Here is a 21,805-nt window from a genome sequence, read left to right as displayed (position 1 = left end):
TTAAAAACGCCTAGATTCTCTTCCCTCGCCTTCCTTCATCCTCAGCTTACTTCAAATGCTGCAAACCCCATTTAGAATTGTTATTGCCAAGACAATTGTGTGAAAAGGCAGTACCTTTTTATCGTTGGGCTTGAGGCAGCGGACGAAGAAAGGGTTACACCTGCGGAGAAATGAGAAAAATTGTTGATTTATTGGGATTAAAGAATCCTCACCTTCCTCCCCAAACTGGGACTTGAGAGAACTGGAGACTATTAGATAGATAATGGAGTGTTAGACAGGAATGCATTGACTGCAACCCCATTACTTTAAATTGGTGTAAAAATGCAATTCTAATGGACATGTGGTCACACACCTGCTGCATGATTAAGGAGGTGGTGTTGTGTAACTTAGGAGATAGACTGGAAAAAGCTGAGTCATGAACATGTGACATTCATGATGAAGGTTGCACCATTCACTTTTGTCCCTGGCCAATAACGAGCAAGCAGTGGGCATAAAAGAGGGCAGGAAGTGTGTTTTTTTTCTCTCTTGCCAAGATTCTTCTTGTCTTGCCATTGTGCCGTACGTCTCTTACCTGTTGCTCGTTGTGAGTATATTGTTGTATATGCCACTGACTGATAGGGAATCAGGAGATTCTGATCAGTGTGTATATTTTGTATATAGACCATCGTATCTAGGGAGGGTGTGATTGTGTCATGTATCATGTTCTGCAGTTGATGGTGGTTGGTGGTGGTAGAACTAGTAGTTGGTGATGGAAGGGTTAATGTAAGTCTTAGTTCTAAAGCAGTGGTTCTCAACCTGTGGGTCCCTAGGTGTTTTGGCCTACAACTCCCATAAATCCCAGCCAGTTTACCAGCTGTTAGGATTTCTGGGAGTTGAAGACCAACACATCTGGGGACCCACAGGTTGAGAACCACTGTTCTAAAGGGTTGAGTAATCTGTAAGTAAGAGTTCATGGGTGAAAGCAATTAAAGGTGGAGGTATGCAAGAGATAGGTTGCAGCTGGATGTTTTTGGATATAAGGAGCTAGCTTTGGGAGAAAAGTAATTGTCTTATTTTGGTGGTAGATGCTGCTGGTTTCCCCCAGGTTTGTGGATTTTCGGTCTCCTGACCTGTCCCCTGTTCTCTTGGAACCCTGGAACTTTGAATCTCTGGACTGGCTTTTGACTACGGAATAGACTCTTGATCCCTGGACGTTGCTCATTGAATTATTGGCATTTGACTACTGTACTGGACCTTTTGGCTACGGTTGTGCCGTTACACGCTTTAAAAAACAAAACTATGATGTGCTGTTCCCTATGTCTGAGCTAACTGCTGGTGTTTTCTTGAGAAGATTGAGATTCTCAGCAACTGAGTCTATTACAAGTTCTGAACATCAAAAAAGGATATTTATTTCTCAAAGTTGTAAACAGAACAGTCAACTGATAAACCAAATAGATATTTCTTCTTTCTCTTCTCCACCAGTTACTGAGTCAGCCTTTCCCCAAGTGGCAAAGGGGTCCAGGGATCCTTCACCCTAATCCAGAGTTGTTGTCTTTTAGAAAGAACAAATCTTTCCCTATCTATCTAAGCTCCAGATTAGCCTTGGAGATGAGGCAATGCAGTCTCTCTCTTTGTAAGACTCAATAAAACTCAATTCTCTAAGCTCAATATCTATTTTTCTTTATACTCTATAACTCTCTTATAATCTATCTAACTATAGCTCAATTCTTCTCAATAAACTTCTTTGTCCATCTTAATTTCTCAATTGTTCTCAATGTCTATAACTCAATTGTTTTTACAGTGGTTTGTCGGAACTACCTGTCTGGCCACCAGCACATCAGATTCCTTCTTCAAAACTGAACAGGTAGGGAGGACTCCAAAATGGAAGTCTTTCCCCGGGAGAAGGGGCGGGCTCAAAGAGCTGCTCCCTAGGCCAATCATTGCAAAGAGTTTGCAGACTGGCTTTTCCCGCCTTTGGCTGTTAAACTCCAGGCTTTGCAAGGCTGCAGCAGCTCCTGGGAGAAAGGCAAGGGGCAGCCACTCCAAGCAACTAAAAGAGCAATGCAAACCAGTCTCCTGGGAGACGGAACAACGGTGTTATCTTGAACCTGCAACAGTGTTTGCTGTCAGTTTTGTTTTATATTCTGTGGCTGAGTGCTATCTTTATGTTTTGGACTATTAAAACAACTGGGTGATTGTTTGATTCACCTCTGCCTGAGTAACAGCAGTGCCCTGGCATCATGACAGATTGGAAAGAAAACTATAAATCACGCACCTATCCCACCTCGTCAGAAACACTGTCAAAATGATGTAGTTGGACCCCACACTTTGCAAATATTCTTTCCATCCCAACATGGACACACACCTCTCCATTTTATCAACCAGGTCCAAAAGCGATTGCTGGAACTTGGCCGCCACCGTCTGGGGCTTGTATTTCCTTCTTCCGGTGCTGTTCCTTCCCATTATGGTCTTTTGTTGAGCCACCACTTGAGCATGGCTGAAGAACAGGTTGGCCACCATCTAAGCCAAGGAGGGGCAAAGTACAGGTTAAAGGAAAGCCAGATACCCCACCCATGGAGTCCAGACACTCACATCTCTCTTCTCTCTTCTAACACAAAACTGCCCTGCAAGATAGGAACTAGTTTACCAGATGCTGAGCAAGGAGGAAGGTGAGAAAATGTCCTCAAAGTCTAGCCCAGTGGTTCTCAACCTTTGGGTTCCCAGGTGCTTTGGCCTACAATTCCCAGAAATCCCAGCCAGTTTACCAGCTGTTTTCTGGGAGTTGAAGGCCAAAACCTCTGGGGACTCACAGCTTGAGAGCCACTGGTCTAGCCAAAGGAGAAGCTTGTTTAGGCCATATCCTCCAAAGCCACAAGATGGCAAGCAATGCAAATGTTTTGTGATCCCCCACATTCAATTTGATGACCCCAAATGGGGTTGCGACCCACAGTTTAAGAAAGCTTGACCTAGATTAACCCTGTGTAGCTTTGCTTGGAAGCGAAGAGTGACTTAAAACAGGGGAAAGGTGTATATAGGCAGTCCCCAAGTTACAAACAAGGTATATTCTGTAGGTTGAAGTTGTATGTAAGTTGGAAAGGGGACATTTTTAAGTATAACTCTAGCCATGTATGTGTGCGTGTGGGTTGGTGCTCATCTCCATTTCTAAGCCAAAGAGCCGGCGTTATCTATAGACAAATCCAAGGTCATGTGGCCAGCATGACTGTATGTAGCACTGTTCCCTTCCGACTGGAGTGGTACCTATTGATCTACTCACATTTGCATGTTTTCGAACTGCTAGGTTGGCAGAAGCTGGGGCTAACAGTGGGAGCTCATGACTCTCCATGGATTCGAACCTGCAACCTTTCGGTAAGCAAGTTCAGCAGCTCAGTGGTTTAACCCACTGCACCACTGGGGGTTCCTAGACAGACAACAGATAGGATTATATCTTTTGGCATCTTTGGAGGCTGTGCTCAGTTCTGGCCACCGGGGGGTGCTGTTGCTCTATTTCCCTGCCAAAGAGCTTTCTTTGTTTGTAAGCTTCCTCCTTTTTCTGATCGCACCATGCCTAAATACCTCCTCACTTCAATGCAGTCCCTATTTATCTTCTCACATTTGTTTTCAAATTGCTAGGTAGGAAGAAGCTAAGCTAAAGGTCAGGAGCTCACCTTGACCAGGGCTTCGAACTGTCAACCTTCCGGTTGGCAATAAAACACCATGCCTAAATACCTCCTTGCTTTAAATGCGGTTTCTATTTATCTACTCACATTTGTTTACAAATTGCTAGATAGCCAGAAGCTGGGCTTGAGCTCACCCTGACCCAGGCTTCGAACTTGTGGTTGGGAAGATTTGTTTCAGCTTGGTGATTAACCTGCTGTGCTAAAGCCCGGCCTATCTATCTATCTATCTATCTATCTATCTATCTATCCACCCACCCACCCACCCACCCACCCACCCATCCATCTATCTATCTATCCATGCAAGCTTTGGATAGCATAGGGAAGAGATGACATCCCTCTGACATTTGTTTTGCTGCCTGTGACTCTGTTCAGAAGATTTCACCCCACTTTCTGTTCCTGTGATCATTGATTTTGAAAAATGTGGCTTGTTGCGGAAACAAGGATTGGTGATACAACTTTAGCGAAGATACCGTTTACTCATGATAACCTTTTCAGGAACGAATTTCCCTTCCATGGAGCAGATTTCTCTCACTTCCTGTTGTCTCACCCCCGTTCTTAACTATGGGTCATTTGTAAGTCAGATGTTTGTAACTTGGGGACTGTCTGTATCTACACTGTAGATTGAATACAGTTTGAGGTCATTCTTATCTGCCACGGCTCAATGCACCAGGATCCTAGGACACTGTAGTTTGGAAATCCAACAAAGCGTGGACCTACTTTGGTTTTGCTGTTGACGAAAAGGTCCAGGACGTCTTGGCGAACCTGGTCATAGTTTTTGTCCAGGAATTTATGGACCTGCCGAGAAGGAAGGGGTGAGAAAGGCCAGACCTATGTTATGTACCAAAAAAATACAATATAGTAACTCCACATACTGCCGCAAACCAAAAGGAGTCACCTGACTAAGGTTGCTCTCTAGCGCCACCCCGTTACAGGTCGGATGGGGAATTGCAGCTTCTCAACCTGACAATGTGTAATTCAATTATGTTTTCAGGATGGAAGCCATGTTGTACCCCACAAAAATAATCTAGGGGCAACCTAGTAATTGCTATATTGTATTGTATTAATTGGTTTTGAACACTCAGATCCAGTCAATCAGAAGGACGGAAACGGACATAGACAGTAAAAACCTCACATCCATTGGGAATAACTTCTTGAACTTACCATGGATGATAGTAACCCTATTGAAATGAATGGCTTCTGCCAAAAGTGACAATTGAGTCTTGATAGTAAACAGGAAGGATCAGGAATATCTTATAGAAGACCATGAAAAATACCTAAACAATGGCCATTTATTGAATGGGTAAAACAAGGTCCTATAGCAAGTATGGGCCAACTTTGGCCCTCCAGGTGTTTTGGACTTCAACTCCCACAATTCCTAACAGCCTAACGGTTCCTAACGGCTGTTAGGAATTGTGAGAGTTGAAGTCCAAAACACCTGGAGGGCCAAAGTTGGCCAATGCCTCATCCATACTGTGATGTGTCCCATATGTTCTGCCAATATCAAATAATCCAAGGGTACCTTCTCAGCATCTCCTCCTTGACTTCCAAGTCAAAGTAGGGGCCAATGCCATCTGACTTTCTACAAAGCGACAGACCTCAGGCCTCCTCCGTGAGGTCTATCCCTCCCCAAATACCCAGGTCCTCACCTGGTAGGTGACCTTTCCTGCATAGTGCCGGATGGAGAACTCTGGAAGGGGCATCTTTGGCTTGGAATAGAGTATGTTGGAGCCATGGTGGTAGTGACACTTCTGGAGAAAAGTGTGGTCCGTTGCCTGGAAGGAGGGAGAAAGGAAAGAAGACCCAGGTCATAGACTCGGAGAATAACAGAGTTGGAAGAGACCACATGGGCCATCTAGTCCAACCCCCCTGCCATGCAGGAAAAGCACAATCAAAGCACGCCCAACAGATGACCATCCAGTCTCTGTTGAAAAGCCTCCAAGGAAGGAGTTACCACCGGACTCCGAGGCAGAAAGGTCCACTGTTGGACAGCTCTCAGAAATTACTTCTAATGCAGTGGTTTTATCAATAGACGCTGAAAAAGCGTTTGATAATTTGAATTGGGATTTCTTTAAGACATTAATACAAGAATTGGACATGGGAGAAAAATTCAATAATGCAGTCAATGCAATTTACAATCAACAAAAAGGTTCCCAACCTATTTTTGACCAGGGACCATTTTGGTCAGGGACCACTCTGAAGCAGAAATAATAATAATAATAATAATAATAATAATAATAATAATAATAATAATACACTTTATTTATAACCCACCACCATCTCCCCAAAGGGGACTTGGGGCAGCTAACATGAGGCCAAGCCCTAAATAATACAACATAATAAACACACAATAACAAAATATAAAATAACAAAATCAACAACATAAAACAGCATAGTAAACAACTGTGTCTGAAGTCAGTTAATTGAATGATGAGAAGCAAGTTGGCCAGCAAATTGCACTGATATAAGGCTCCTTCTACACTGCCATATAATCCAGATTATCAAAACAGATAATCCACATTATCTGCCTTGAACTGGATTATATGAGTCCACACTGCATGGATTTTAGTAGCAGTGTAGATAGGGACGAAGTGTGCAAACAAGCTGCCTGCCCAGAAGAGTCACCTGAGGGAAACTGCTTTGGTCGTCCAGGATCTTCAAAATCCCATACGGCTTCTGAGCGATGAGATCGATGCAGGGCTGGTTGTCGTTGAAGAGGATCTCTCTCCACTCCAGGTGCTCACGGATATATTCCTCCTGCCGGCAAAACACAAGGGGATTGGATCATGGAATCTTAGCACTGAAAGGGATCCCCTAAGGCTATCCAGTCCAACCCCTTTCTGCCAGGCAGGAAGGCACAATCCAAGCCCATCCAGATTCGGCTTAAAAACCTCTGGAGAAGGAGACTCCATGGCAGTAGCAGATTGCACTTTCAAACCACCCTTCTTCCTAACGTTTAGGCGGAATCTTTCCTCCCTGTAATTTGAATCCATGGCTCCAGTGGGTTCCAGTCACCGGAGCAGCAGAAAACAACCTTGGGACCTCCTTTCCAATATTTATCATGTTCCCCTCCCAACCTTCTATTCTACAAGCTAATTATATGTATCCCCCTAAGCTGCTCCTCAGACTGATTTGTAGACCTCACAACCTCTGAGGATGCCTGCTACAGATGTGGGCGAAGCCCTAAACCAGTGTTTCTCAACCTGGGGGTCGGGACCCCTGGGGGAGGGGGTCACGAAGAGATCTCAGAGGGGTCACCAAAGACCATTAGAAAACACACCATTTTTATTTATTCTGTTGGTCATGGGGGTTCTTTGTGGAAAGTTTGGCCCAATTCTATCATTGGTGGGGTTCAGAATGCTCTTTGATTGTAGGTGAACTACAAATCCCAGCGACTACAACTCCCAAATGTCAAGGTTTATTTTCCTCAAACTCCACCAGTGTTCACGTTTGGTTATATTGAGTATTTGTGCCGAGTTTGGTCCAGATCCACCCTTGCTTGCGTCCACAGTGCTCTCTGGATGGAGGTGAACTACAACTCCCAAACTCAAGGCCAATGCCCATCAAACCATTCCAGCATTTTCTGTTGTTCATGGGAGTTCTGTATGCCAAGATTGGTTCAATTCCATCATTGGTCGAGTTCAGAATGGTCTTTGATTGTAGGAGGTGAACTATAAATCCCAGCAACTACAACTCCCAAGTGATAAAATCAATCCCAGCCAACCCCACCAGTATTCAAATTTGGGTGAATCGGATATTTGTGGCAAATTTTGTCCAGCGAATGTAAATACATCCTGCATGTCAGATGTTTACATTACGATTCATAACAGGAGCAAAATTCCAGTTATGAAGTAGCAACGAAAATAATGTTATGGTTGGGGGTCACCACCACATGAGGAACTCTCTCAAGGGGTCGCGGTACTTGGAAGATTGAGAACCACTGCCCTAAACGGTTCCGGTCCAGCTTACTTATCTGAATGTATCTCTCCTTATGAACCATCTAGGACTGTGATGGTGAACCTATGACACTCGTGTCAGCACTGACACGCATGGCTATTTTTGATGACACGCAGACACAGAGAAGTACACCTTATAAGAGCCAAACTAATTCCATCCTTAAATTTGTAAAAGGCTCTACAAATTTAACATCTGCACATTTGAGCATTGTTCACTCTATAACTCAGCATGGATTATACATTTTTCTTATTTAAACGATAAATATTGCCATTTTTTTTCTTGAAGTGACACCCCACCCAAGTAATGCTCAGGTTTTTGGCGAATTTTGACACACCAACCGCAGAAGCTTGTCCATCACTGATCTAGGACCTTAAGATTGTCTGGGGAGGCCCTGCTCTGAATCCCGCCTTCCTCGCAGATGTGTTTGGAGGGGACAAGAGACAGGGCCTTCTCAGTGGTGGCCCCTTGGCTATCGGAACGCCCTTTCCAGGGATGTAACATTGACTCCCTCCCTTCTGACATTCTGCAAAAAAGGTTAAGACCTGGCTCTTCGAGCAAGCTTTTTTTTAAATTTAAATTTTTTTGTGTGGTTAAAACTGTTTAAAACATAACAGAAAAGCAAAACATGGCAGATAAAATCAGGTACCAATATTTTTGACGTGTACATGCCTATCTACCTTATTCAATCAATCAGTTAATTTTGTCATTGAGTACAAATTATTATCATTTACATATCTTAATACACATAGACTTGCTATTTCTACCTGTTTTCCACTGCTTTCAGTCAGAGCTTTGTATTAAATTTTTTCCATAACATTCAGGAAAACAGCACATGGCATTTTATGCACATACCACAGACCTTACAATCATCCCAAAACCCCTATCCTAAACAAAATAAACCCTCATCCCCACACCTGTGCACCCTTCACCATGGCTTCCCACACTGAAACACTATGAAACCTTTAAGCCTATTTATCTATCCTTATTCATGGTAAACCTAAATTCCTAATGGAGCTCCTCTATATTACTGACTCTTTATTCAGATATGCCACGGCCAACTTCCATTTTTCTAGAAAGTCCTCATTACTCTTATTCCTCCTGTTATAAGTTAGTCTGGCCATTAGCATATATTCTTGCATTCTTTCCCTCCAATCCTTTTTGGTTAGACCTTTTTCCCCTTTCCAATCTTTGACTATGGTCAATCTTGCCGCTGCAAAGCTATATTGATATATTTCTTGCTCCTTTTGATTATTGTTTTCTCTCTGTAGACCTAGCAGACACAGTCCTGGGCTTTTAAAAATCTTGTTATGTAACATTTTATTTGTCTCCTTAATTACCTTATCCCAAAATTCCTGTATGATCACACAGGCCCACCACATGTGGAGAAATGTCCCTTTCTGTTTCCTGCACCTCCAGCAAATACCTTGTTGTGATTTGTCCATTTTAGCCAATGTTGCTGGAGTGATATAACACCTATAAAACATTTTGTATTGATTCTCCCTGATTGAACCCGATAAAGTAAATTTGAATTCTTTGTTCCATAGGTATTCCCATTTGTCCAATTCTATTGGTCTGCCCAGGTCCTTGGCCCAGGATAACATTACTGTCTTAACTCTGTTGTCCTCCATGTTATAGCTTAGCAAGCTTTTAATAATGGAGCATAATTAGATGAAAATGAATATATGGAACGACCGATGTTGCAATTGAACAAAGATTTTAGTAAAGAGATGCCGAAGATTTTGTTTTTACAGGCTATATTGTTTTTATACAACATTTTAAATGTTTTAATTGTTTTTGTAATTTTTTTAGCTGTATTTATATAATTGTTATGGCATCAAATCGCTGCCGACTGTGAACCACCTTGAGATGCTTCTGGCTGAGAAAGGCAGTATACAAATGTGGTAAATAAATCAATCAATAAATAAACATCAGGAGAGAAGCTCTGGAACGTGGCCAGACAGCCTGGAAAATTCACAGCAACCCAGTGATTCCCTCCATGAAAGGCATTGACTGACCGAGTAACAGTATCTGTTGAAATTCGGGATGCAGGAGAGAGGTTTGTAGAAATTTCCTAGCTGCGGAGAAAAAATGGCACCAACACCAAAACAAAATGAGGACATAAACAAAGCAAAATCCACAAACAAGTGTAAGTAGATTCAACTAAAATCCAAGACCTTCCCATTTTGGAGGGGTCAGGACAGATCTGGTTCTTACTTGCTCCTCCTTGAAGACAATCCTGTTGAAGAAGAACTGGAGGTATTCATTGGCGTAGTTGATGCAGAGTTGCTCAAAGCTGTTGAAACCGAGATCCTGTTCAAAAATAAGGAAAGAAACATGGAGTAGCAAACGAAGAGCTCAATGGGATGGAAACTTGGGAATTGTAGTCTTGCAAACTCTCCGTACTCTTGGTCTTAGAAGGCTCAAGAGCTTCCCAAACTTCATATCCCAGGATCCCATAGTATCAAATTATGGCAATACAAGTGGTATCAAACTGCATTTATGCTCCAATGTAGATGCACCCTGGATCAAGATCGCACCTCAAATCCATAGATATCCAAAACTGAGATGGAGAGGGTTTCTTGCCGAGGGAAGATGAGCTTATTGATGCGGTCCGTCAGCCAGTTGAAGAGGAGCGAATACAAAATCTTCGCAATGGCGTCTCTGGGAAGGGAGGAAAACCCACAAAAACACCACAATTACAAAGCGAAACTCTTTTCTTAGCTCATTCCAAACAGCAAGAAGGAATCTGTTCCCAACGATTTGTCTCCAAATCAGTAGGGATCATGTTGAATTATCGCACAATTTTTCGCATTTTGGTCACTTCCCCACGAAAAATGTCATTGTGTAAAAAGTTGAACTTGGTGCACAAAACACAGCTCAAACCGCTAAGGATCATATTGCATTATTGTACTTTTTTTGCATTTTGGTCAATTCTGAACGAAAAATGTCATTGTGTAACAAGTTGAACTTTGTGCACAAAACACAGTGTCGGCATCAAAGAGCACTGCACATTTTGCATAGAAAACATAGTATTTTGTGCTGGGGACCAATTTGGAGAAGGGGATGAAAGTGAATTTTCCTGCTCAAAAAGTCCCGGAATGTCAAAATATCACGAAAATCCCCAACAAGTTCATATCAATGTTTAGCATGTTGGGTGATTCTGCACAAAAACTCACATTGTGGAACGAGTCAAACTCAGTACACAAAGCACACTTTCGGCATTGAAGAGTACTGTATGTTTTGCATAGAGAACATATCACTTTGTGGGTTGTTGTAGGTTTTTTCAGGCTATATAGCCACGTTCTAGAGGCATTTTCTACTGACGTTTCGCCTGCATCTATGGCAAGCATCCTCAGAGGTGGTGAGGTCTATTGGAACTAGGAAAAGGGGTTTATATATCTGTGGAATGACCAGGGTGGGGCTAAGAACTCTTGTCTGTTGGAGCTAGGTGTGAATGTTTCAACTGACCACCTTGATTAGCCTTTGATGGCCTGGCAGTGCCTGGGGTAATCTTTTGTTGAGAGCTGATTAGATGTACCTGATTTTGTTCTGGCTACCAGTATTTAAAAAACTCTAAAATTACAACAGCAAAACAACAGAGGGGAAACAATCAGGGACAGCTAATCACCTCTCAACAAAAGATTGCCCCAGGCACTGCCAGGCCATCAAAGGATAATCAAGGTGGTCAGTTGAAACATTCACACCTAGCTCCAACAGACAAGAGTTCTTTGCCCCGCCCTGGTCATTCCACAGATATATAAACCCATTTTCCTAGTTCCAAGGTGGTCAGTTTAAACATTCACACCTAGCTCCAACAGACAAGAGTTCTTTGCCCAACCCTGGTCATTCCACAGATATATAAACCCATTTTCCTAGTTCCAAGGTGGTCAGCTGAAACATTCACACCTAGCTACAACAGACAAGAGTTCTTTGCCCAACCCTGGTCATTCCACAGATATATAAACCCATTTTCCTAGTTCCAAGGTGGTCAGTTTAAACATTCACACCTAGCTACAACAGACAAGAGTTCTTTGCCCAACCCTGGTCATTCCACAGATATATAAACCCATTTTCCTAGTTCCAAGGTGGTCAGTTGAAACATTCACACCTAGCTCCAACAGACAAGAGTTCTTTGTGTGCCACCCTGGTCATTCCACAGATATATAAACCCTTTTTCCTAGTTCCAACAGACCTCACAACCTCTGAGGATGCTTGCCATAGATGCAGGCGAAACGTCAGGAGAAAATGCCTCTAGAAAATGGCTATGTAGCCTGAAAAAACCTACAACAACCCAGTGATTCCAGCCATGAAAGCCTTCGACAATACAGATCACTTTGTGCCAGGAACCAATTGTTTTTGTTGCAAGTGAATTTTCTGCGCAAAATATCTCAAAATGCAGAAAAAATCATGAACATTCAGAACAGGTTGATGCCATTTATCTCAAGGCACAAGTCTCCTTGACACATGAGAAACCTATGTTTCCCAAGTTGCCCAAGTTGCCCAAGGACCCCAACTCCCATCGTCCCCTTTTTTACCTGGCATCGACCGCACTCTCGACAGTGAGCGGAGTGAAAATCTTCTCCCTCATGGTCTCCTATGGAGAAAGCAAAGGGAAGGAAAAAAGAAATGTTTTAAAGTTAGCAGCCTCCGTCTTGTAGTGGAGAGTTCCACAGGTCAGCTATGAAGAAACAGTTTTTCTTGCCTCTCCAAATCTCTCGTTCTTTAATATTCAAAGATGTAAATGTCTCTGGTGGTGTAATGGGTTAAACCCTTGTGCCGGCAGGACTGAAGACTGACAGGTTGGAGGTTCGAATCTAGGGAGAGTGCGGATGAGCTCCCTCTGTCAGCTCCAGCTTCCCTTTTGGGGACATGAGGGAAGCCTCACACAAGGATGGTAAAGCTTCAAACATCTGGGTGTCCCCTGGGCAACGTCCTTGCAGATGGCCAATTCTCTCACACCAGAAGTGACTTGCAGTTTTTCAAGTTGCTCCTGACACAAAAAAGCATCCCATTGGCTGGATCCCGCGGTCTACTCCTCCTCCTCTTACCGTCACTTTGTAGGTGATGGACCGTTGCAATCCTTCGGGAGAGATTTGCAAGAGTTCGGCCACAACACGGATCTCCCTCGCACTAACAACCGAGGCCACTTCCTGGAAGTCCGTCTGCAAAGCAACAAATTCAAGAGTGGCATTACATTATGTAATACGATTCATGTTCCTGGGTTAGAAATGTCATTTCCTACAACAAAAACATGGAAAAAGTTTATTAAGCGGCATAATTTTGTCTTTGCAGGAAATCCTGCAGCACATTTACACAATGAAATTCCTCTTTGGACTACAAATCCCAGAATCCCTGCGAATCATAGGCTCCAGGTTGACTCTGGAAAGATGAACTTTCCCCCAGAGTCTGCGCTCACCTCGTATTTTTCAAAGTAGACGTTCCCCAGGTGAAGGATGGAGGACAGGATCCGGAAGATGCTCTCCTGGTCTTGAGGAGTGAAGTTCAGGATCTCCAAGGCATCAAGGAGGCGGTGGAAGTCCTCCAGGTCCATTTTGCCAGGAATCTCACAGTTTCCTCCCTGGGAAAGAGATCAAAGAGGAGGGCAGGGGTATACATAGACATAGGTAAAGGTAAAGGTTTTCCCCTGACATTAAGTCCAGTGGTGTCCGATTCTGGGGGATGGTGCTCATCTCCATTTCTAAGCTGAAGAGCCAGCATTGTCCGTAGACACCTCCGAGGTCATGTGGCCAGCATGACTTCGTAGAGCGCTGTTACCTTCCCCTTTTGCTTGCATCTATGGCAAGCATGGCTCACTACCACTGAGGATGCTTGCCATAGATGCAGGCGAAACATCAGGAGAGAATGCCTCTAGACCATGGCCATGTAGCCCGAAAAATTCTACAACAACCCAGTATTCAGGCCATGAAAGCCTTCAACAATACACCCTCTAATTATAATTAAAAGTAATTATAATCCAGCTCATTTTGGGGCCAGGACCCCCCCCCCCCAAATAAAAAACATCAGGTATATATACTTGTTATATATTTGTATATATATATATATGTTTAAGGAGATTTGCTCCACTTGCCCAACGGCACCTTGACTTCGTGGCCATTGCTCCCTACCTGGTTGAGATAGTAGTAGGTTTCTGCCTCCTGGAGGCCAAATTTCCTCTTCTGCTGGGCAGGAAGTCCAGCCAGCATCTCATAAAAGATATGGTAGTTGCGTTCGTTTTTGGCCTAAGAAATGAGGCAAGAGAAGAGAGAGGATCATCGGCACCAAATCTGGGGTTGGAAAGGCATCGCCAAATTAATAGCCCACATGATGGGGAATTGGGGTCCCATGTCCCACATATTTGCCCCTTAGATATCCAGGAACAAAAATTGTGCTACATAGTGTATTGGTTGCTATTATTTTAATCAGACTCATTGCCTGAAAGAGACTCGGGAAGCCAGGGTTTGGATCTTGCTCTGCCATGGAAACGTAATGGAGACCTTGGGTGGGTCATGCTCTCTCAGCCTCAAGGGAAGCAAAGGAAAACCCTCTCCAAGTGCAAATGACAAGAAAACAGAGTCTCTGTAATGTCAGGAACAATTCGAGGACACGCAACGAAAAGATGGTTAGGGAAATGCAAGCGAAGTGCCCGCCTCACCTGAAAGACGACCCTCGATTTCTCCAGAAGGTACTGGGAAGTGATGGCACCGCAGATGGACCCGTTGCTGGGGAGACAAACAAATTTGGGTTGGCTCTCCTTGCATTGCTTTCCAGCATTCAGGGAATTTGGGAGGTAAATGCGGGATTTAAGCGGGGCGTGGAAAACCCTTTCTGGACATTGCCGTAAGACTGAAAAGTCTCCAAGGGATTAAAAGCAACTAAAACTCCCAGCATAACATTGCTTGAAAGCAGGCATGAGCGAACTTTGGCCCTCCAGGTGTTTTGGACTTCAACTCCCACAATTCCTAACAGCCTACCGGCTGTTAGGAATTGTGGGAGTTGGAGTCCAAAACACCTGGAGGGCCAAAGTTCGCCCATGCCTGCTTTAAAGTCTTCCTGCTAAGAGTTAACCTTAGGAGACATCTTTCCAAGCTTTAGAAGTGGACCCTCCATAAAACATCAACGAGGAATGGTCTCGATCTGGCAAAGAGGTACATCTACACTGAAGAATGAATGCAGTTTGATACCACTTCAACCTACATTGTTCATCGCTATAGCATCCTAGAAGTTGTAGTTTCCATTCTTGGGAAGAGAAGTCTCAAGACCTTACCAACACCCAGGATGCCATAGCTTGGAGCTGGGGCGGTGAAAGTGGTATCAAACTATGTTAATTCAATAGTGCAGACACATCCATTGGCCTCATATAAGCCGCACCGAGTCCCTTGGGGAGATGGTAGCGGGGTACAAATACAGTATTATTATTATTATTATTATTATTATTATTATTATTATATTATTATTATTGTATACCTAAAACTACATTAATTAGTAAAGGTAAAGGTTTTCCCCTGACATTAAGTCCAGTCGTGTCAGACTCTGGGGTGTGGTGCTCATCTCCATTTCTAAGCTGAAGAGCCGGCGTTGTCCGTAGACACCTCCAAGGTCACGTGGCCGGCATGACTGCAAGGACGCCGTTAATTAATTAGCAAGTGCCATTTTATGTGTGATGGGAGAAGATGAGAAGCATCTCCTTTGATTTGCAGGAAACCACCCAAATGCCATAATGTCGGTTGGCTTGAATTGCAATCTAGATTATTGTTGCACCTCAGAAAAGCAAGTCCCATAGGCAATAGGTAAATCCAAAAACAAGGGTTAAAACTTGAACTTTAATCCAGAAAACAAGGAACAAAACAAGAGCATGAACCCATAAGTAAATCCATAAAGCAAGAAGCAAAACTTGACTAGGAATCTTGGGCCTTGAACATAAAGCATGAACTAGGAACAAGACAGGAGTTTCCCACTCCAGTAACGAAGTTGCTTTATCTGAAATCCTAATAGCTCTCGCTCTCATTTAAGGGCCTCAAAACATGAACACATTCCTTTGACCTACTTCTGTCTCTCCTTCCCATGGCTTTGCTTGCACCTGAATTTCCTCTCCTGCAGGAACAGCTTATTTATTTATTTGCTATGTTTATATACCACCCCTCTCAGCCCAGACTCGGCGACTCGGAGCGGTTCATAAATTGGCAACAATTCGATGCCTCAACAATTATAACAAGTAAAAACAATCAAGAAATTCTGTTTAAAACAATAGCATATGCTATAAGAACAATACAAACCATACAAAGCCTTAAAACATTATTGTGGGCGTCTCCGTATCAAATTGTTATTCCGTTGCGTTATCAAGTAGTTCCATAATTCCGTTTAGCTATGCCATATTTGGGGAGGCCTGCTCAAAAAGCCAGATTTTCATCTTTTTTCAAAAAGTCAGGAGGGAGGGAGCCAATCTTATTCCTCTAGGCAGGGCGTTCCACAGTTGAGGGGCCACCGCTGAGAAGGCTCTGTCTCTTGTCCCCGCCAGATGCATCTGCGAAGAAGGCAGGAGCGAGAGCAGGGCCTCCCCAGAAGATCTTAGAGTCCTAGATGGCTCATAAGGAGAGATACGTTCAGAAAGGTAAGTTGGACGGAAACCATTTAGGGCAGTGGTTCTCAACCTGGGGTCCCCAGATGTTTTTGGCCTTCAACTCCCAGAAATCCTAACAGCTGGTAAACTGGCTGGGATTTCTGGGAGTTGTAGGCCAGAAACATCTGGGGACCCCAGGTTGAGAACCACTGATTTAGGGCTTTATAGGCTAAAGCCAGTACTTTGAATTGTGCCTGGAAGCAAACTGACAGCCAGTGGAGCTGGCGTGGCAGAGGAGTTGTGTGCTCCCTGAGTGCCGCTCCTGTTAGCAACCTCGTTGCTGCTCATTGGACCATTTGCAGCTTCCGAACAGTCTTCAAAGGCAACCCCACGTAGAGCACATTGAAGTAGTCTATACGGGATGTAAACAGCGTAATATCTCTAAGCCAGCTACTTCTTCAGATGAGCTAATGTTATCCCCCCCCCCTCCCTGCTTGTCGGCTTCCAAAGCAGTTTCATTCCCACACTCCAAAACAACACCTTGCTCCGAAACCTCCTCTGTTCTCCCAACTGGAGAACCATCTTGAGCTGGCTGAACTACAACAATTATATGCACACTAAATTCTATTCAATGGAATTCATATATATATATATATATATATATATATATATATATATATTCCACGTTGAAGCAAGCAGGCTGAAAGGCAGGGGAGAAAGGAACAAGTGAGAGTTACTTACTCCTCCAGAAAAATTTCCACAAATTTCCCAAACCGGCTGGAGTTGTCGTTGCGCACCGTCTTGGCATTGCCGAAGGATTCCAGCAAAGGAGTGGCTTCGAGGATCTGGCTCGGAGCGAATGGGAAGAGATTCAGAATTGACAAATTACAAATGTATACCTTGAATGCATCGTGACACGGAAAAAGCGAGAAGCAGTCCCTTCTAAATCAAGGCATTCCAGAGGGAAAAGGAGGAAAGCGAGGAAAGCAAACCAGAGAGGACAGACTGTAAATCAATTCTGAGAATGCATCTATACTGTAGAATGAATTCAGTTTGACACCACTTTAACTGCCATGGCTCAAGGTTATGGAATCCTGGGAGTTGTAATTTTGCAAGGTCTTTAGACTCTTTTGCCAAAGAGGGCTGGAGCTTAAGCAAACTGCAACTCCCAGGATTCCATAGCAATGCGCTTGGCAATTAAAGTGGTGTCAAACTGCATTCAGTCCATAGTATAGATGCAACGAAAGTCATCCTGGGAGTTGTAGTATGATCTCTTTGACACAGAAGGCTGAAGACTGTGTAAAACTACAACTCCTAGGATTTCACAGCATTGAGTGTCAAACTGCACTAAGTTAATGTGTCATCAAACTGCCTTAAAGCTACAGTATAGATCAGGCTTGGGCAAACTTCGTCCCTCCAGGTGTTTTGGACTTCAACTCCCACAATTCCTAACAGCCTACCGGCTGTTAGGAATTGTGGGAGTTGTAGTCCAAAACACCTGGAGGGACGAAGTTTGCCAACGCCTGGTATAGGTGCACCCGTAGTTTCCACCAAAGACCATAACCCAGAATAAACATCCTGTGTCTCTTCACTACCATAGGTCAATGCTATGGGATCTTGGGAGTTATAGTTTGGTGAGGCACCAACCCTCTTTGGCAGAGAAGGCACAAAGCCTGGCAGAGCTACAACTCCCATGATTCCACGGCTTTAAACCATGGCAGTTAAAGCAGTGCCAAACTGTATTAATTCTACAATGCAGATGCATCTCTAGCTTATTTGGAAAGCATTCCCTAAAGCAATGGTTCTCAACCTGAGGTCCCCAGATGTTTTTGGCCTACAACTCCCAGAAATCCCAGCCAGTTTACCAGCTGTTAGGATTTCTGGGAATTGTAGGCCAAAAACATCTGGGGACCTCAGGTTGAGAACCACTGCCCTAAAGAGCGCCTTCAAAAAGCAGCAAATAGAAGAGTTGTAGATGGGGAGGGTTTGCAAAAATGGTCAATGGTGCAAACTTCGGGACTGGAGGGAAAGGTCATTATGGGGCAGAGTGGACAATGTCCACCTATGTCCCCCATATATGACCTGAAACAGAAAGACATGCAATTTGATCCACTCGGTGAAATCACACAGAAATCCCAGCATCACAAAACCATCACTCCATACCTCTATCTGGGGAGACACCGGAACCGAAGCATCCAGGATTGAGAAACAGTAAACAATGAAAGTTAATGTTTCAGAAGGGAAGTCTTCCTTTTACCCACAGTCAAGACATCTTTTATTTCAATGTTCACGCAGGTCTGACTTTGTATCTGGCATGTTTTGAATCTCTATGTTTTTAATTGTAAAAGTAAAAAATCCACCTCATTTGAGGCTAGGCTCCCAAAACCGAATCAATATGCATATGTCCATGCAGTACTCTGATGCAATCACAAGAGGGCAACATATAGCTAGAAAGGCCAACTCGAGGGGAGAGATTAATATATGTTTGTATGTTTATTCTGCAAAATCTCCTGCATAGCTTGATGGATCTGGAGTAAACTTAGGATACATACCCTTCATAATCCAACTTAAAATACCGGCAGGATTTCAATGTAAAAAATCCACCTCATTTGGGGCTAGGCCCCCAAAACTGATTATATATGTATGTGTCCATGCAGTACTCAGATGCAATCACAAGAGGGCAGCATATAGCTAGAAAGGCCAACTCGAGGGGAGAGATTAATATATGTTTGTATGTTTATTCTGCAAAATCTCCTGCATGGCTTGATGGATCTGGACCAAACTCAGTATATATACTCTTCATTAACCAACTTAAAATACCAGTGAGGGTTCAATTAAAAAATCCACCCTGTTTAGAGCTAGGAGATCTAAAAAAGAATAAATATGCATCTATGCAGTGCTCGGATGCAACCACAAGACGGCGGTATATCAATAGAAAGGCTTACTCAGAGGTAGAAATGAGAAATGGGGCTCTCCATGAGAACAACATACCTGTTGTGTTGCTGTGTGTTTCTGATTAATTGCCGCCAGGTAACGAAGGATCAGCTTGGTGGCTTCCGTTTTCCCAGAGCCGCTCTCACCGCTAGAAGAAACACAATTGGTTTGTGCTTTAGAAAACCTTTTACTTTTCCTTGCAAACAGGGAGTAAAAACAGGAGGCTACTATGACAATAAAGGGCTCACCTTATAATAATACACTGGTTGAATTTGGCATCTCTCAGCTTGCTGTAGGCGATACTAGTGATGGCAAAAAGGTGACTAAAGAAAATATTGAAAGATACATTAATAACAGAAATCTTTGGAAGAAATTAAAATCAAATATAGATTTTCTATGCTAGAGGGGAAATGAGAATGTGAAGGGGGAAATAAGGTATTATATCGGGGGGAAAGTGTTGAAATATGCTATGATTAATTTAGATGAAAGTAAAAAATGGAGTGAGACACTGAGATGGGAAATTAAATATGAAATTATAAGAATGACATTTTAGTCATTTGTTTGTATTAATATTACTTGTGGGTAGGTATTAACTTTAACTGTATTTGTTTATATTTAGCAGAAACTAAAGAAACAACAACAACTATTATTATTATTATTATTATTATTGAGCCTCCAGTGGTGCAATGGGTTAAACCCTTGTGCTGGCAGCACTGCTGACCAACAGTTCGAATCCAGGAGGAGCGGGTTGAGCTCCCTCTGTCAGCTCCAGCTCCCCATGCGGAGACATGACACAAACCTCCCACAAGGATAGAAAAATATCAAAACATCCATGTCTCCTCTAGGTAACATCCTTGCAGATGGCCAGTTCTCTTACACCAGAAGCTACTTGCAGTTTCTCAAGATGATCCTGACACGAAAATATTATTATAATTATTATTATTGGGTTTACTGTGAGTTTTCTGGGCTGTATGGCCATGTTCCAGAAGCATTCTCTCCTGACATTTTGCCCACATCTACAGCAGGCATCCTCAGAGGTTGTGAGGTCTGTTGGAAACTTGGCAAGTGGTGTGTGTGTGTGTGTGTGTGTGTGTATATATACACACACACACACACACACGCACGCACATATCTGTGGAATAATGTCCAGGGTGGGAGAAAGAACTCTTGTCTGTTGGAGGCAGGTGTGAATGTTGCAATTGGCCAGCTTGATTAGCATTGAATGGCCTTGCAGCTTCAAAGCCCGAAAAAGAACAAAATCTGGCTATCAGTATTAAAATAAACTGTAAAATCAGGAGAGTAAATAAATAGCAGCACTAAAAAAACAGGGGAATTCCAGACAGGAAACAATCAGGGCCAGCTTATAACTCCTAAAAAAGGATTCCCCCCAGGCAGGAAGCAGCCAGGTTTTGATGCTGCAAGGCCATTTAATTCTAATGTGGCCTTGCAGCTTCAATGTGGCCAGTTGCAACATTCACACTTGCCTCCAACAGATGCCTGCCATAGATGTGGGCGATATGTCAGAAGAGAATGCTTCTGGAACATGGCCAGACAGCCGGAAAAACTCACAGCATCCCAGTCATTCTGGCCATGAAAGCCTTCAACAACACATTATGTATGTATGTATGTATGTATGTATGTATGTATGTATGTATTAGCTGTGGGGCACAAGATAAAAGCTCCTATAAAATCACATATGAAATCATAATTAAAATGCAACCATATAGAATAGAAGTACATCATAACATTTTGATAAATGGCTTGATAAAGGGGGATATTCAAAGGGACATAATATACACCAATATTAATTTGCAAACTTTGCAGTGTAATTGTATGGGGTTGCACCAAATAGATTGGAAACTAGCTCAGTATATGGCCCAGTTATAGATAATCCAGCCAGAATTTCACATCCAGAATTTAACGATACGCATTGAACAACATTTTGGGCGGCCTGATAGTACTAAAAACCAGCTTCTGCTTTACCTATATCATATGGCGCTCCCAAATCTATGCCGGGTTTTGGTTCACGTGCATTAAAAGCGCCCGGAATTGAGTTAAACCCAAGGTTCAGCCCCTTAGAGAGAGTTTGAAATCTGGGAGTGGATCCTTTGCCCCGCTGACATGGAGGTGGATCAGCACCCCATTTAAAAATGGGGACAAATGCGGATTGTTTTGTAAGGAAACGACGTGCCTCGAAGTTGAGTTTGCAAAGCAAGAGAGACTTACGGCGGGTTCTCCCCAAGAGCTTTGCCTTCGTATTGCAGCACTTGTTCGGTCCCGTAAATGTTGTACATTTTGTAAGGGTTCATCGAGACTAAGATGCTCCCGATGTAAGTCTGAAAGAGAAAGAAAAGAAATCCAAATGGAACAATATACATTTTGAATGCTTGCACTGCAGCAGGGGAGCGATTCACACGGCTTTGCAGATATCGGTGGACTACAAATCCCAGCAGTTGCTTAGCTTGCTTTGCAGTCCAATGTCATCCAGAAAGGCATTGTGATTTTGTTTGTGTGTGTGTGTCAAGAGCGACTTGAGACTGCAAGTCACTTCTGGTGTGCGAGAATTGGCCATCTGCAAGGACGTTGCCCAGGGGATGTCCAAATGTTTTACCATCGTATTTATTTATTTACAGTATTTATATACCACTTTTCTCACCCCTGAGGGGAGAAAAATAATAATTTGTATTAATAATTGCAAAAAATA

General features: G+C 43.2%; 1 protein-coding gene across 1 annotated transcript in view; it reads right to left on the bottom strand.

The window, feature by feature from the left end:
* Nucleotides 1-21,805, bottom strand: part of LOC137097955 (unconventional myosin-XV-like) — an 84,438-nt gene that overhangs the window by 51,663 nt on the left and 10,970 nt on the right. Inside the window, exons 4-20 of the mRNA XM_067473444.1 lie at nt 21,328-21,437; nt 19,350-19,424; nt 19,159-19,249; nt 18,438-18,439; nt 16,909-17,016; nt 14,263-14,329; nt 13,736-13,849; nt 13,027-13,188; nt 12,659-12,772; nt 12,146-12,204; nt 10,148-10,271; nt 9,825-9,920; nt 6,279-6,410; nt 5,303-5,428; nt 4,374-4,451; nt 2,345-2,499; nt 115-160 (exon numbers count right to left, since the gene is read on the bottom strand). Coding sequence (XP_067329545.1) covers nt 115-160; nt 2,345-2,499; nt 4,374-4,451; nt 5,303-5,428; nt 6,279-6,410; nt 9,825-9,920; nt 10,148-10,271; nt 12,146-12,204; nt 12,659-12,772; nt 13,027-13,188; nt 13,736-13,849; nt 14,263-14,329; nt 16,909-17,016; nt 18,438-18,439; nt 19,159-19,249; nt 19,350-19,424; nt 21,328-21,437 — 1,659 coding nt within the window. The remainder of the gene's footprint in view (nt 1-114; nt 161-2,344; nt 2,500-4,373; nt 4,452-5,302; nt 5,429-6,278; nt 6,411-9,824; nt 9,921-10,147; nt 10,272-12,145; nt 12,205-12,658; nt 12,773-13,026; nt 13,189-13,735; nt 13,850-14,262; nt 14,330-16,908; nt 17,017-18,437; nt 18,440-19,158; nt 19,250-19,349; nt 19,425-21,327; nt 21,438-21,805) is intronic.

The sequence above is a fragment of the Anolis sagrei genome, chromosome X (assembly GCF_037176765.1).
Source record: "Anolis sagrei isolate rAnoSag1 chromosome X, rAnoSag1.mat, whole genome shotgun sequence".
Taxonomy (NCBI): domain Eukaryota; kingdom Metazoa; phylum Chordata; class Lepidosauria; order Squamata; family Dactyloidae; genus Anolis; species Anolis sagrei.
Note: the sequence above shows the minus strand (reverse complement) of the source record. Positions and strands in the feature narration are given on the sequence as shown.